A 17,334-nucleotide genomic window follows, 5' to 3' on the forward strand; every position below is an offset into this window, starting at 1 on the left:
GCGTGGCCGTGGCGTCACGGTCGCCGACACACCATTTGTTATTTTCCGTAATATTTATGGTTTTACAAGAAGATGGTTAGGTGAGCTGCCTCTGTTTATTTATTTTTTATTTTTTTGTTATTAATTTTTTTATTGAATTTAAATATATATTTTATTAGTAAAATAGGAAGACTAAATACAAAAAAAAAAAAAGATAGTTAAAACTCAAATTCAATAATTTAAAAAATAGACCATTCAAATAGTAAGTTAGTTGACAATTTTTTTATAAAAAATATTATTTGTAAAATATTAATTTATTTAATTTTAAAAAAATTGAATTTATTTACTTTTTTTCAAAAAATTATCTATGTAGAACCTGATTGTTCGCATCCAGAGTAACAGCGATCAACATTTTGTGCTTGTATTTGGTATACAAGTGTGTACCATCGACACTAATTATTTTCCGACAATGCCGAAAACCATCAACACATTGCCTGAATGCCCAAAAAACATAGTTCAGTGTCTGACTCATTTCATTGTTGACTCTGAGATGCTTCCACTCCACAGCTGTTCCCGGATTATATTTGCACAAAGCACACATATATTTGGGAAGTAATTGAACGGAGCTCTCCCATGTACCATAAGCAATTTCCATAGCACGTTTCAAACTACGCCATGCCTTTGTGTACGAGATTTGATATCCATATTTATCTTTCACATTTTCGATGATATACTTAATCTCGTAAGCAGGATCACAACGAACAACTCCCAGTAGCGTGTGTGCCACCATATCACTGTTCAAATTCTTATGGTCTACACCAACAGAGGTAGATATACATGTGTGAGGCCCGCCATGTTTTGTTATTTTCCAATAACCAGTCTTGGCCTTCAAAGAAGCGCGAAGTCCCCATCGACAAATGACAGTAGAAGAATTGTTTTTACAACGTAACTTCCACAAACTGCATGTGCTTTCCACAACACGGTACTCACGTCTGACAACTCTGACTGAATAATCTTTCACAGATGCAATAAGATCATTCTTATCTTTAAATAACATATTAACGCATAATTCACCGCTATCCGGATTGTAATAGCTTGATTGCACTCCAGAAGGTACATCGACAGAATCAGGACGCTCTTCCCCAAAAAATTTATTGAAAAACGATGGCATTTCGGAAGTGTTTGAAAGAAATGGTACGGTCTGCCTCTGTAATGTATCACGAGGGGGTTGTCGAGATGATGTCCCCTCATCTGGATTTGTAAAAGTATTCACTTCATCATCAACATTCAATTCTTCATCTTCAGACTCGCTGTATGACATATCAGGTTCAGAATCAGTCCTCCAAATATCATCATTATTGGCCTGATCCGGACAACGAGTACTCGTATCTAATGTTGGATTTGGCCAATATGGAGCATTATTTTGCTCCGACGAGACATTGATATATTGATCCCAAGACCCACTTACATCATTGAAACTCATATTACCGAGTCCTTCAGTAACCTGTGGAACATAAGATTCTACATCCTGGAAACCACCATACGTAGATGTACCGGGTTGATTATTGAAACCTGAATCGGATGCATGTGGAACGTAGGATTCAGGATCATCAAATCCAGCATCACGCTCAATTGAATTTGCTTCCACGTATAAATGCAACATACGCATATTGTCACATTGCATTATAAACTGTAGAGCATCATCATCAACGAGATTGACTTGAATTTCATGCCAGGATGATCTTTCCATGAATGAATATTTTGTTGACAACTTCAAAGAAAAATTCGTTGGATCGATTCCTAACATTTTATGCACAACTTCAACCAACTCCAACAAATTAATAGACCGTACTACTCGTATCGGTCTAACAAATGGAATGCTATATTCAACAGATCCATTATCGAGAACCACATGACCACCAAAATATAAGAGTATATCGATGTTAGACATTTTTCCAATGAAGATCTGAGAGGAAATTGAAGAAGAAATTGATCAACCAATAAATCTGAAAGGAAAATGAAGAGGAAATTGATCAACCATCCGTCGAATATATGATATATATATTGAAATCAATTTTCATTGTATAATTGAACCACGTGAACTTCTGAAAAGATCGTACAAAACAAAAAAAATGAATGGAAAAAAACAAAAGTCACGGTCAAAAGTAATTACGGAACGAAGAAAAGGAATGAAACAAAAAAAAAGTAGGGGGAGCAGCGTCCACGTTGGAGTAAGCGCGGACGCTCCAACGTGGAGCATCCTCCGTGCTTTGTAAGCACGGACGCTGCTCCACGTGTGCAGCGTCCGTGCTTACAAAGCACGGTTTGCCGTAAATTTGCAAACCTTTTTTTTTTTACATTATTTTTGAAAAAAAAATAAAATTTAAATTAGTTTTAAAATAAACCCATATAATATATGTATCCATCTACTTATTTTTATTTTATTATTTCTAGTAATATAATTAATAAAAAATAATAATAATAGTTGGAATATAACAATTCTTGAATTTACGTATGTAAATTTTTTGAATTCATATTCTTTTTATTTTTCTAAACAAAATATTTTATTTATTTAAATATACGTTGATTTAGTTTTCAAAAAATATAATAAAATAAGCTGTGTATATGTGTCGATCTACTTATTTTTTTATTTTTTAAAATTAATGATTCGAGCCTCCGACTTCCATTTTTTGCAAATAGACTAATTAGAAAGATAGATAACTTAATGATACCCCCGGATGGTGGATGGGCTCGGCCCGCTCCCGATAGCCCATCTCGAGGGAGGCCCAGCACTCAAAGGAGCACTTGAAGTCATCAGCGGGAGGTCATCCGGGAGGTCATCCCAGCCGACCTCCCAAAACAGCAGGACCGTCGATCAGAGAGGGCGGCTGAGGTCCCGTGCCGACCTCCCTTGCCGACCTCCCCGCATGAAGCCGAGCTGACCTCCTACATAGAGATATCGGGACGATTGGAGATGCATTACCCGAGCTCCCTAGCCGACCTCCTATACCGAGCCGACCTCCAACCAAGCCGACCTCCCAGAAGGTGATAGAAGGACAATTGGAGACTCTCCGGCCGAGCTCCCGAGCCGAGCTCCCAGGAGGTCCCAGCATCAGGCGGACTCATATCCACAAGAGTTCTTATTCAAACAATAAGCGCGTAGCCCACCCAGATCAAAGCCCAGAAAGGCAAAGCCCATCGGAGATCTAAGCAAATCTATCACGATATCTTATCAAATCTTCCGAAGATTCTGAGGATCCAATCCTACCAAAACTAGGACTCTATCGTTCCCCTATAAATACCAGGTTTCGTTAACTCTAAGATTCATTCATACTTTTTCACATTCTCTTTGCACACACAGTTTTCTCTCTCAGTTTTCTGACTTGAGCGTCGGAGGGGCTACGCCGGAACAACCTTCCGGCCCCCTTCTAACACTCTTGTTTGTGTTTCTGGATTTCGAGGTGTCTGATCCGAGCTCCCAAGGTGAAGATCCGACCTCCCAGACAGCGTTCAAACGTTTGGTCCGAGCTCTCCAAGCAGGGATCTGACCTCCCAGCTAGCATCACCGATTTCAGAGATATCACTTAAAATTGTGAACAAGTCAACAATTTAGAAAAATATTTATTTTAAAAATATTAAAAAAAAATTCTTTCGAAATTTTTTCACAGATCCAAAAAAAATTCCTACAAAACTGAAAAATAAAAAATGATTTATCTTTCAAATTAATATATACACAATAAATGCAAGTTGAAGCTCAGATTCATTTATTTAAAGAAATAAAAAATAAGTAAAACGATACACATACAAAGCTTCTTTTATTATTATTTTTTTGAAAGCTAAATCAATGTATATTTAAATAAATAAAATGCTTTGTTTTAAAAATAAAAAGTTACAAATTCAAAAATTTTGTATAAGAAAATTCAAGAATTTTCATATTCCAACTATTGTTATTATTATTTTATTAATCATATTACTAGTAATAATAAAATAAAAAATAAGTTGATGTATACACATAAACATTTTTTTTTTAAAACTAAACCAACACGTATTTAAATAAATAATATTTATAAAACAAAATTAAGTTTAATTTTTTAAATATAAATTAATTAATATTTCATAAATAAAGATTTTTTAAAAAAAAATTGTTGACTAACTCACCATTCAAAATGATCTATTTTTCAAATTATTAAACTTAAGTTTCAACTTTCATTTCTTGTATGTAGTTTTCTAATTATTTACTAATAGAGTAGGTCTCATGTGAGACCGTCTCACGGATCACAATCTGTGAGATGGGTCAACCCTATCCATATTCACAATAAAAAGTAATACTCTTAGCATAAAAAGTAATACTTTTTCATGGATTATCCAAATAAAGATCCGTCTCACAAAATACGATCCGTGAAACCGTCTCACACAAGTTTTTGCTAAGATATGTATCCAAATTCAATAAATAATAATACTCATCCGCTACCCTGCCATGTGTAGCTGCACACGTCAGCTTGGTTGCTGCCATTTTGCAGCGTCTTCTGCTATTAATGGCTGACGCAACAAAATATTAGATTAATTTTGCAAAATTCAATTCCATCATCTACATTATTTTTGAAATATTTTTTAAAAAAGTTATTTAAAAAAACCCATTCATGTGGCTATTTTTATATTCAAAATATTAAAATTAAATTAATGTTAATCCTAGGATTTTAATAGTACTAAACATTATAACAGATGTTATTCCAGGTTGCTAAAACATTCAAACTAATTGTTCCAAGTTTATTTAACTTGCTGGAGAAGGGGAAAAACTCATTCAAGTCCATTTAGGGTAAAAGCAAAAACTTGTGTGAGACGGTCTCACGGGTCGTATTTGTGAGACGGATCTCTTATTTGGGTCATCCATGAAAATGTATTACTTTTTATGCTAAGAGTATTACTTTTTTATTGTGAATATGGATAAGGTTGACCCGTCTCACAGATTATGATCCGTGAGACGGTCTCACATGAAATATACTATTAGGTAAATTTCAAAATTTTCTCCCTAGTCATTTTAATTAGTAATTGTCTAGTATTTTAAATACATTCGATATAGGTGGGATTCGAAAATCAAATTTGAATTTTTTTCTCAAGACAAATATTTATATCTAAATCAAATAGATACATCCAAATACATTAATTTTTGGAACAATGTTGGGTGCAATAATTGTCCCTGCTTGGTAGATCAATCGAACCGTAGTGTTTGAGCTGATATGCGGTTTAAAAGATTTGAGTTGGTCCATTACCACCAGCTATAACTTTTGGTAAAACGGCAAGTACTCGGTCCTACAATTGATATCAGAGCCAAGGTCATGAGTTCGATTCTTATTGATTGCAAGGAGTGCAATTATCGGGAGAGACATTATTGGTTCAATAATTGTCCCTGCTTGATAGAGCGATTGAATCGTGCTGCTTGAACTGTTATGCAGTTTAAAAGATTTGAGTTGCACCATTATCACCAGCTATAGCTTTTGGTAAAGCGACAAGTGCTCGATCCTATAAACAATATATAGATTATAGACAAACTTTTGAATCACTTCATGATCATCCATTCTTGAAAGACACCGTGTTTTGGACATTTGAGAAGGAAAGTGTTTACCCGAATCTCGAACTTGAGACCTTATCTTATATTTAACACAATTCTGTGTATACATTTCTTGCTTATTTGATGACATTTCTACTTTTGGTTATATATTATATCAAAGAAAATCGTTTTCGTACCAAGACAAAACACTCCAAAAAATCAATACAAGAAATTAAAATTCCAAACTTGAAAAATGCGATCTTTGATATTTTCAACACATGTACATCGTACTCGTTTATGGGACAGCATTTAATGTGCGTAGGATTTATTGTTTTTTTTATATTACTATTGCGAAATATTGATATTTTTCTCAAAATATGTAATTTAGTACGTATATATAATTCGAAAGACAAAAACTCGTGTGAGACGATTTTACGGGTCGTATTTTGTGAGACGGATCTCTTATTTGGATCATCTATGAAATTGTATTACTTTTTATGCTGAAAGTGTTACTTTTTATTGTGAATATCAGTAAAGTTGACCTGTCTCACAGATAAAGATTCGTGACAAGATACCTACTCCATTTGAAATTAAGAGGCAATGTGCATTAAATTGTGTGTTAAATAGATAATGTTCATGTTCCCAAATACAATGAATATAAAACTTAAAAGGAAAAATATCAAACATTTTCAAAAGGGAAATTAAAATTTACATAGTATTACGAAACACCAAACCCTATTTATAACCTATATTGTTTATTTATTTTTCTTATTATTTATCTGCCTTTCTTTACAAAGGAAGTCAAAAACCTCAGGCATGGCCGGAAAAACCAGGGGTCGTCAAAAGATTGAAATGGCGAAGATGTCGAAAGCAAGAAATCTCCTCGTTACATTCTCGAAGCGTCGAACCGGTCTGTTCAAGAAAGCGAGCGAACTATGCACCCTTTGCGGCGCGGAGATTGCTATCATCGTCTTCTCTCCGGGCAAGAAAGTGTTCTCTTTCGGGCATCCTGCTGTCGATTCGATCATAGATCGCTACTTGTCGTGGTCATCAAATTCAAATACTCTGCCTAGCGCCACCAGTTCCATGCAGCTCGTGGAGGCTCATCGTGTTGCATGTGTGAGGGAACTTAACATGTACTTGAACGACATGGTCGGTGAGTTGGAGGTGGAGAAACGGCGGGGAGAGGAAGTGAGGCGGCTGAGGGAAGCTACGCACGGGGTTGGGTCGTGGTGGGAGGCTCCGGTTGAGGAGATGGGGCTGAAAGATCTGGAGCAGTTGAAGGCGGCGATGGAGGAGCTTAGAAATAATGTTAGCCGACAGGTAGGGAAGGTGGAGGCGAAGCAGGTAGTGGTGGAGAGCTCTTTGTTTTCGCCAGCTCTTGGGGTGGTACCACCTTGCTCTGGAGTTGGAGACGGTGGCTTGATCAGGGATAATAAGGCTCCGGCGGCTACTGGGATTGGGCAGCTTTCTTTTACTCCACGGGGATATACGCTTGTATTTGGTCAACCATTGTTCTAATTTAATTCATTAAAAGAAATTATAACAAGATTTTGATATTATAATTAGTTCTAACATTATAATTTAGTTTCATTAACCTTTTCGTCCCACGTTTTGCACGCCCCAAAACCGAGGTGTGGTCGGGTGAAGCGTTGTTTCAGAATCATATAATCCTAAAAAAAGCCTCTAGTAAATTAAGTTGCTAAAATCAGTCTATTTCGTAAAATAGATGATCTTCTGTACAAATGATCATAATCAACAAAAGTGCAGAAGCGTGCAATGATTAAAAATATAACTTGAAGATAACTTATTTTCTTCACAGAATGAAGCTTAAACACCATCCCAAAACTGATCTTCTTCTTCATCCTCCAGTTGTTCCACCGTATTAGGGTCATATAACGGTTATTTTTACCCATCTGAACGTATAGATTTTACTCTTATCCGCTGATTAGTTAGGGCCATCTAGTGGTTAGTCTTATCCACCGCACTAGCGGATCCCATACTTTCTTAAGAGCTTGCCCATTTCGAGGCTCATTCATGATCGCGTCAAATAGGTTTATGCAAAAACAAGTATCTATCAATCTCACTCTTTTGTACCATCAATTTATTTTTTTCCACATCTTTATTGGCCTCTTTCCTCTCATCTTTTTTTTAAAAAAAATCATATTCGGGTTTTTTCTTTTCTTTTCTTTTTCTTTTTCGGCCTTCTCACATTTTTTTTACCCATTTCATGAAATTCCAATTGATCCTCAAGAACTTCTTTTGGATTCAATGGAACAAGACATACATTTTTCCTCAACGCATGTATGAACCAAAGTTTCACCTTGTCTATTATCCGCCTTCATAGTAGACATATTAAGGACTTTTTCTTCGTCTAATGATTCGCCTTCCATTGCATATTGTTCAACACTCCCATCAACACCCGGTGGAATATCATCATCCTCAACTTTCTCTACTTCACCCTTGGACTCAAGCTCAACTTCAACTTTGGATTCAAGTCCCACTTCAGAATCTACCACTGCCACCTATTTACTTAGACATTGACTAATATCATGTCCAATTTCTTGATACCAAATGCATTAATATCATAAGTATGAATATTGAAAGTTTCAGATGTACTCGATATCGATGCTTGGGAACTCCATGAATTGAATCAATCATTGGCCTAGCCACGATTTCCTCCTCTATGCTATACCTCCATGTGAATGTCAACGACGCCTTATACAAGTAACGTATCTCTTCTATAAACTCTCCTATCATAGTGATTAGGAACAAATGGTTTCATCATCACCCTTTTCATCTCATCCCATTTGACTATAGGGTTCTCTCCACATCTTCTCCTACCCAACACTAATTTCTCTGACTACGTAGTAGCATAGTCGTTTAACTCGCTATAAGATCATCTTACCTTCATGGCTTCCGAATAATCTCGGACCTCAAAAGTACACTTCATCCTCTCCTCTCAATCAAGATACTCCTTTGGAGTGACTCTTCCATCCATGGAGAGATGGAGCTGTCATCTTAACATCATTCACTCTATATTATTCCCAAATTCTATTTCTACTAATCTTATCACACCACATATCATCATCTCAATTCAAGCCTGATTCTCTATCCCCGTCAACTCTTCTCGCTTCTCCACTGCCATCAACTTGCATATACTTCTCACGTAAAGGCTTAAACTCCTCTCACATTCTACCCAACTCTCCAACCAATGTTTGAAATTTTCGATCGTCAGACATGTTGTACCTGCAAGAAAGTTAGTAGAAATAACAACAATATGTAACTGTAACTCACACAAATCATAACAGTCACTCCAAAGAAAATTTTACCAGCTTTTTCTTTCGTCCTCGCTAAAAATATCTCACACTCCTCTCCATTAAAGAAGACTCAGACTCGAGCATTTTCACGCAAATTTGAGAACTCTCAATTAAGGGTACATTTAGGCTTTGTAGCTTGTGTGCATCAAACTCAAAGATTAAACTTCACGACACTTGCAAATTGACTCATTTGGACGGCACAAAAACAAATGATTTTAAGACTCGAATATGACTCACACAAAAAGGAAGAATTTTCTATGTTAAAATGCGAGCAAGAAAATTTGACACACTCTTTATTTTCTTTTTTTGTATTGATCGATCTCCTCTTCTTGTTTTTTGATTGATTCTTTTTTTTAAAATACTTATACGACAAGAAACGATGAAATTTTTGTGACAATAAATAACGAAGAACGACTCAAGAATTTTTGAGAATCGCGAGATTCATGAACAAAAGACAACGATATAACAAGATTCTTAATAGAATTCTTGGGACGCAATAAAAATAAGGAACTCAAATAGTAGAACGAAGAAAACTCAAAAAAATCACACACGAGATAACTTACTTGTCTCTAAACCTAGACCTAATTATCAAATGATATAATCAAAGCAAGCCATGACTTTGATACCAAATGATGTGAATTTGACTACGCATGAAAGTCAAACACGATCTAGACTGAGTCACGCCCTCAATTCAATGGACAAAAAGATTCTTGAACTTTGATCTTTATCTTGGAAACAAGCAGTCTGATCGGGTATGTAATGCCTGAAGTAATATCACAAGTTGTTGATTTAGTAATGTGATATTATTAAATAATTAATGATTTTTAAAGAGAGAAATATGACATATGTTGGTTATATGAAATCCAAATGATTTGAAATTTGGATATAAATTAGAAAACTCAAAGATATAGAAGTTTCATGTTTTGAGTTTTGGAAAATTTAATCGTTTGACTGATCCAAAGAGATATACCGGTGTTAAAATGTTAAATATATTATACTATATTATTTTATTAATATAATATTAAAAAAATTTAAAAAAAAATGTAATAATAATAAACTAAACTTTGATCGGTGGAATTGATAGAATTGAAATCAATTCTATATGCACGAACATGAGGCCAGAGACGTGAGGTGAGCGAATGAGAGAAATAGTTTTCAGATTTTCTTTTTTATCGTGCGATTTATCAGTTTATTCAATCGACGAACCGACTTCAGTTCTGAGATCGTTGATACGAGGTCTTCGATTTGAGGTATAAATTTTGTAGTTTTGGTGATATTTGAAATTCTTCGATTTCTAGAATAAATCTGATAAATTGTTAAATCATACTGAAATTGAAGATTGTTGAATAGTGTATGATTTTAACGAAGTAGAGAAGATTATAGTGGTGTTATTTTGAATTATTCCTAATTTATTATAATTAGAGATTTTTAATCATTAGATTGAGATTGGAGAGTTGTTTGTCAGTTGTTATTAATTCTGATTATATATTCGGAGTTTATGAAGTATAGGCTACACGTTTATAAAGTTTTCATAATTTGACGGATGTTGTAAAATAGCCTATTATTTGAAGTTAATTAATTAGGGTGTATTTGATGGTAGTATTGTGAAGTAAATACACCAGAATATTAAATTGTTGAACAATACGAAATTATAATCGAATTTTATATTTTGTTGAATTAATTGTTGTTGGGCTATTTGATGTTATATATTGAGGCTGTTATAACTGTGTTGATACGGTGACAATGATCTGATAATTATTGTTGAATTATTTAGATACATCACAAGCCTCAGGATCAAAGAAATAGCCAGATTTTATATATACTTGATTATCAAGTACGTGTTGATGTACGAGCATATGTTGTTATTGTTTAGTATTGATGAATACTATTGCGTTGAACGATGCTAAATCACCGGAATTGGGTGATTTGATATTATATTTGTTGTTGTTTATTATTGTTGATATTGTTGACTATCGTTGTGAGGCCCGGGGCCGAAGAGGGCAGGGGGGTGAACGCCGGTGCCATCAGTTGCACGGACAATGAGCGGCTCCTGGCAGGCTTCTAGGTGAAGGGAACATGAATGAACCGACCCACACGGGAATGAGAGGGATTCCGAGACTGTGCAATGTAATGGACTGAACAGTTGAAGAGGGCTTAAAAGATTTGATTGGTACTACTCATATCACGAAGGTGCATCTTCTTTTCAGTAGCTCATCACATAAGAACTCCAAAGTTAAGCGTGCTTGACTTGGGGCAATTTTGGGATGGGTGACCTCCTGGGAAGTTTCCTAGGGTGTGTGTGAGTGAGGACATAAGCACGCTGGAAAGACTCGTCTTGGTACAGTGAGGACAGTCGTCAAATCTGGGGCGTTACAAGTGGTATCAGAGCCGACCTCTCTTAGTACGGTGTGGTTCGGGGACGAACCAAGCGGAAGCTGGTGGGCATGTGAGGCCCGGGGCCGAAGAGGGCAGGGGGGTGAACGCCGGTGCCATCAGTTGCACGGACAATGAGCGGCTCCTGGCAGGCTTCTAGGTGAAGGGAACATGAATGAACCGACCCACACGGGAATGAGAGGGATTCCGAGACTGTGCAATGTAATGGACTGAACAGTTGAAGAGGGCTTAAAAGATTTGATTGGTACTACTCATATCACGAAGGTGCATCTTCTTTTCAGTAGCTCATCACATAAGAACTCCAAAGTTAAGCGTGCTTGACTTGGGGCAATTTTGGGATGGGTGACCTCCTGGGAAGTTTCCTAGGGTGCGTGTGAGTGAGGACATAAGCACGCTGGAAAGACTCGTCTTGGTACAGTGAGGACAGTCTTCAAATCTGGGGCGTTACAATCGTTGTTGGGAGACGTCTCGTTGATGTTGTCACATTGATGTTGTTCGTTCAACGATATTGTTGTCGCCGGAGTTGGGGTGCGACGTATTGTTGATGTTATTCGTTCGACGATATTGCTGTCGCCGGTGTTGGGGTGCGACGTATCGTCCATGTTGTTGCTGCAGTAGCATGTGAGTGATGTTGTTGGTGGTTTGATTGTCCAGAAACAGCAAAGGGAGTATTTCTGTTATGATTTCAGTTATATGTTATGTTGTTAATATAACTGTTATGTATTACGATGATGATTGTTGTATATGCTCACCCTTTGGGGGATGTTTCTGTTGGACAGGTTACAGGACTATGCTGTGAGACAGGATAGTGGTGAAGGACTAGGTGTGTCTAGTCAAACAGTCCTATAGTTGATAGTAGATAGAGACAGTATAGCTTATTGTCTTACTTGAGTTGTATGTGTGTATTTATTATATTGTTTCTGCTGCATTGACGTAGATAGTGTGGTGATTGCACTATTTTGTCGTATATGCATTATATTATTACGTCGTTGAAAAGAAAATTTTTATGCATATGACGTCACATGTTTTATGATTACGTGGCGAGGTTTGGGGCACCACAGGGTATGAGCCAACTATTGTCTCTCGAGTCATTTTACACTCGAATATTTGATACTTCATCTTCAATTACCATCAAGTTTGTACATTCGAGACAACAAGCTTATTGAAATTATTTCAAAATATTAGCACGTAATAATCCCTTGTCATATTCATATCAAGCAATTCTGTAGAAAATAATCACCTGCATTTTGAGTGAGAAATACGCAGAGTAAGTATTAGATTTGGGAAACACTTGGGGATAATCTTTGAGGGTTCTCTTGTATGGTGTGTGCATAGGGAGAGAACAAGCAAAGATACAAAGAGTTGTGTGCACCATCATTGTACTCCGTTGATGCTCAATAAAAGAACCAACTCCCTCTTCCCGTGGAAATAGATCGGTTTTCGATCAAACCACACTGCTTCTGTTTTCTTCGCATTTGATATTGAATCATATATTGTGTTCTTGGCTGACAGCAAGAAGTAACCAGCAAATACAGTCCATATTAACTTGGTTAGATCACAATCATTCTTAACAAAACACAGACAATGACGTAATAAGTCCAATCTGTAATGCCCAAGAATTATCATTGATAGAAAGAAATCTGAAAATTATGGGCCAAGCAGGACCGCACCCGCGGTTGGCACAAGAAATGAAATATTTCTACAGTAGCAGTGGCGCATATGCGCGGAAAGAAGTGGCGCATATGCGCGACACCTACAGTAGCATCGGCGCATATGCGCAGAAAGAAGCGGCGCATATGCGCGACACCTCCAGTTGCAATGGCGCATATGCGCGAGAAAAGTGGCGCATATGCGCGAGGTGATAAATTCTGCATTGTCGAGACCAGTAGGTCTCGCGCATATGCGCGGGTGATGTCGCGCATATGCGCGAGACGTGCAGCACAAAGAAAAAGGCCAAGTGTCCTTGCCATGCAAATTTAAATGAGTTGTCTACTTTTCCTTGCCATTTCAGAAGCTAGGGACGAGGGAAAAGTCTGAGGAGTCTTCAAATTTCTTCAAGGCTTCATCGTAAGATTTCTTAAGATTTAACCTTCCGATTTGTGTTCCGTGTTAAGATTTTTACTCCTCTTGACAAGAGCTACCAAAAGATGTAATTTTCGTTCAATTCCAGCATGTTTGATATATATATGTGTTAGGAGAATGAAGGATTGAGCTCTATGCTATGTTCTTGAGAGGATTGTGATCGTAAAAACACACCCGGAACGAAGAAATGATATCGTACTCAATTGTTACGATTTTTTCAGTATATTTATTGTTGAATTATGCAGATTTTGAGAGTATGATGTTCTATGAGGTTGATTACGGATTGTGGAAATTAGATATTGATATGTGTTGAAAGTTGGATTGATCGGTATCGAGAAACTACGTCGTTATGCCGTCAAATTGTGTTTAGATGTACTAGTGATTTGTAGAAGTGTTGAATTGGGTTAAGGATTAATAGAAGGTATATTGATCATTGCCATTTTAGATTCATTGTACCTCACTTGGACACCGAGACCTCGACATTGATACAGGTTTAACAACGCAAGGTATAATGCATGTTTTGTTTGGGGAGATACAACTCAAATGAGATCACATTTGAGTTTCCCAACCAAAATCACATACTATATTTATTGTTTATCTTGAATTATGATTGTGATTTGTTTATAGACTTGTATTCAAATCTTTTGAGATGATTATGCATTGTTTACATATTGTTGTGCATTGCATTTAAGATAGGGAGTCTTGACAGATCCGTCAAACTTCTAGATGTTCGGTGATATCACAGCTTAGGGGAAGATCATTCTCATATTGTAGATGTGGATACAGATCAGGCCGAAGTCTAGGAATAAGACATACCGTCACCCCGATTGGGAGGGTAGGTGATAGATCGTCTTATTCACACCGGGATCCCTAGAGTTCTAGTCGAGTCGAGTCCAGACATGGTTTGATTCGCATTGCATTGCATGTTTATATGGATGACATTCATTATAGCATGTTTCATGTTTAGTTTGATATATGCATGTATACATGTTTATACTGGGATTTGTTCTCACCGGAGTTTTCGGCTGTTGTTATGTCTGTATGTGTGCATAACAACAGGTGGGGCAGGATCTGGGTCGAGACAGAGACGAGATTGATATAGCGTGGAGACTACGGGCGCAGCAGAGGACTAGTGGTTTTTAGTAGACTTGGACTATTTGTAATGGTTTTATTGTATTAAATACTAGTTGGATGAATGTACTAGAACAAGATATGTTTGTATGATGTAATATAAATAAAGAACTTGTGCTTGTGTACATACATTAGAAGTAATGTTGTAAAGCAAAAAAAAAAAAAAATTGACCCACTTTTTATATTAATGATCCATTTAATCCCAAAGAACAGAGTTAGAGCCCGAGTCCCCACACAATCAGTAGGATTTTGTCAGATACGCTTACTGAGATAAGATATCACCTGTTCCGGCACTTGAGTGCGATACTATTATCGAGACATCCCGAGTAGAGAGTCATCAACCGGGAACACGCCCAAGAACTCGGGCCTCTGGTTGCTCAAGGAAATGGCGTCCCGAGCACTCTCCTTACCATGATCCATGTTGTCCATTTATTGTCACGGGTCATGGGGTCAACCCGGGCTCTTCCGGGAGTATCATAGATTATTTACAAATTATATTCGAAATTTCAAAGCTAATAATGTTAATCTTCAATGTACATAATTAATAGTTACTACATTTATGAAAATTCATAAATATCTCCTCTTGCTTAGCTTACAAATCTTCATTATTTGTTCAGAAAGCTGGTCAAGGCATTATTTCTTATCGAAAAATTAGACCAATTAACAGAAATAATGAGCGATGAACGGTCAGAATAACAAAATAATGGGGGAAAATGCGTAATTTAATTGAGGTGGAACACCATTTGTAGAGCTAGTGGTTTAGAAATTATCACTAGGTGACAGCTGCTCTAACCACAAATACTTGGTCTAAATTACAAGAGTCGACTGAAAACACCCGTATTCATAGCTCTTAAAGGTTAATCATGTAGCGAGTGATCATAATTACAACACTAAATTGGTGTAACTAAAAAATTGTTCCTCTGTCTGTAGCACAAACTCATGGCCATACCCCCTTCCTTCTGTGGTGGTGGTTCCCCCAGTTCCAGTAGGAGTAAAATAATCCAAGACGGGAAGGGTGAGAGGCACCTCACCTTCGCATATAGATTGATTTCGACTGTATCGTCTCGGGTAGGCTCACCCCAAAAACGTTGACAGGGAAAAAGCCTGTCCCTCAAAGCCCCTTAAATTTGTGAAAAGAATAAATTTTGTTTAATGGAGATATACTAAATGGAGCCAAAAATGAAAAAGAAAAAGAAAAATCAATTTTGTAATCAGGAACCAAATGAGTCTGTTTTGGACAACAACAAAGGATCGATCAATCATCGAGACTGAAAAATGAACCCAAAAGGTCAGGGGTTCGGACGAAGAAGTAGAACACCATGCGCAGATTGCAAACTCACAATCAGATTCATCCACTAGCAGCTGCTGCTCTGTCAAGCCAGCTTAAACTCGATGTTGTGTGTCCTCGCCAGAAGAGGAGGGTCTCTGGCCAGAACACACACATCTCTTACAACAGTGGGGTGCCACCACCAACACTCGGCCGGCAAACTTCAGGGCACCTGCCGGCCGATAAACATTTCGCTGCCGAGATCCATCGCATGGAATCTCAAGAGGATGATGAACCTAGATGTGAGTAAGCACTCCTCATCGGCACATGAAGTTCCCCTCTCCACCTTCCTCTGCCTTAATGCCCCTGCCAAGGTTACAGGCCCTCGCGACTGAGCCCGGCGACAGAGGGACTTGGTATATCAGCTTATAGAAAACAAAAATTTGTTCCAACATTGCGATGTGGGAACGCTGAATATAGGCCTAAATGTAGAGTGACGGGGCTTTTTTGGTAACATTTATTGGAATTTAACCCACATTATTATTGTAAAATAGCGTGGGCGTGAACCCCGCCCATATTTATATTTTTTATTAGTATTATTGAATAATAATAAGAATTATAATTATAAATAATAATGATGTTTCCATAAGGAATGTTAATTTTTTTTATCTTTAGCTTTTTCCACTGTTTGCACTTTTCCAATCAGAATTAGATAAAATAAATAATTAATAACTTATGCAATATATATATATATATATATATATATATATATATATATATATATAAGAGGAAATTATGGTCAATTGACTCACTTTGTGTTTTGGTTTTAAAAATAGCTTTCTCATGTCTCAGATGATTTCAGTGTATAGGAAATGACTATTTTTAACTTCTATTTGCTTTATTTGAGGTTTGAGAGGGGAATTTGAATTTTTAGGTCTATAATGATACGATCTCACATTTTTTTTTTTCACAATACGGGTAAATTTGATTCATAATTAACGTGAAAAGTAATACTTCTAGCTTAAAAATTATTTTTTTAATGAATTGAATCAGATTGGAAATATTTTTCACAAAATTTTCGTATTTTCATACAACCTCCGAGTTAATGAACACCGATCAGCAGATATTGATAGACGTAGTTAAAACATCCCTTAATTTAGGGAAGCATTAGCCATGTTGGGGAATTATTTTTTTTTAAAAAAAAGCTATATAATTAATTTTATTGATCGAAATTAGACGTAATTATAGTAGAAACAAAAGTAAGTGAATGATTGTTCGAGCTTAAGTTAGAGATATTTAAAATACTTAATTTTGATTTTTTTTATAAAACAATAGCTCCTAAATTATAAATGTACTCTATTTTTATTTAATAAAAAATTGAAAAAAAATTGTTTTAAGTAAATTTATGCCTTCGTTTATCAATATCATACTTATTTTCAAATTTTTAAACTTGCTAAAATATATTTTTTAATTATTCAAATTTTTTGAGTTTTTAAATGATTATATCATTCTTGATATAAAAAATTATTAAAAGAAAATATTAAATTAAATATAACAAAAAAAATACCACATGAACGCACACGTGTTAAAAGTCGACAATATTTCAAAAAACA

The 17,334-nt window shown here is 36.3% G+C and overlaps 1 protein-coding gene and 1 long non-coding RNA gene across 2 annotated transcripts; both read left to right on the forward strand.

Annotated features, from left to right (window-relative positions):
• The first annotated feature begins 6,343 nt into the window (after positions 1-6,343).
• Positions 6,344-7,048, forward strand: LOC140809176 (agamous-like MADS-box protein AGL62). The gene has a single exon (XM_073166671.1). It carries the CDS (start codon positions 6,344-6,346, stop codon positions 7,046-7,048), a length of 705 nt encoding a protein of 234 aa, XP_073022772.1.
• Positions 7,049-9,995: 2,947 nt separating this feature from the next.
• Positions 9,996-12,297, forward strand: LOC140810634 (uncharacterized). Its single transcript, XR_012113272.1, has 3 exons — positions 9,996-10,097; positions 10,622-10,681; positions 12,021-12,297. It is a non-coding gene; the product is annotated as an uncharacterized lncRNA (long non-coding RNA).
• The last annotated feature ends 5,037 nt before the right edge of the window (positions 12,298-17,334 follow it).

This window comes from Primulina eburnea, chromosome 13 (assembly GCF_022965805.1).
Source record: "Primulina eburnea isolate SZY01 chromosome 13, ASM2296580v1, whole genome shotgun sequence".
NCBI classification, from domain to species: domain Eukaryota; kingdom Viridiplantae; phylum Streptophyta; class Magnoliopsida; order Lamiales; family Gesneriaceae; genus Primulina; species Primulina eburnea.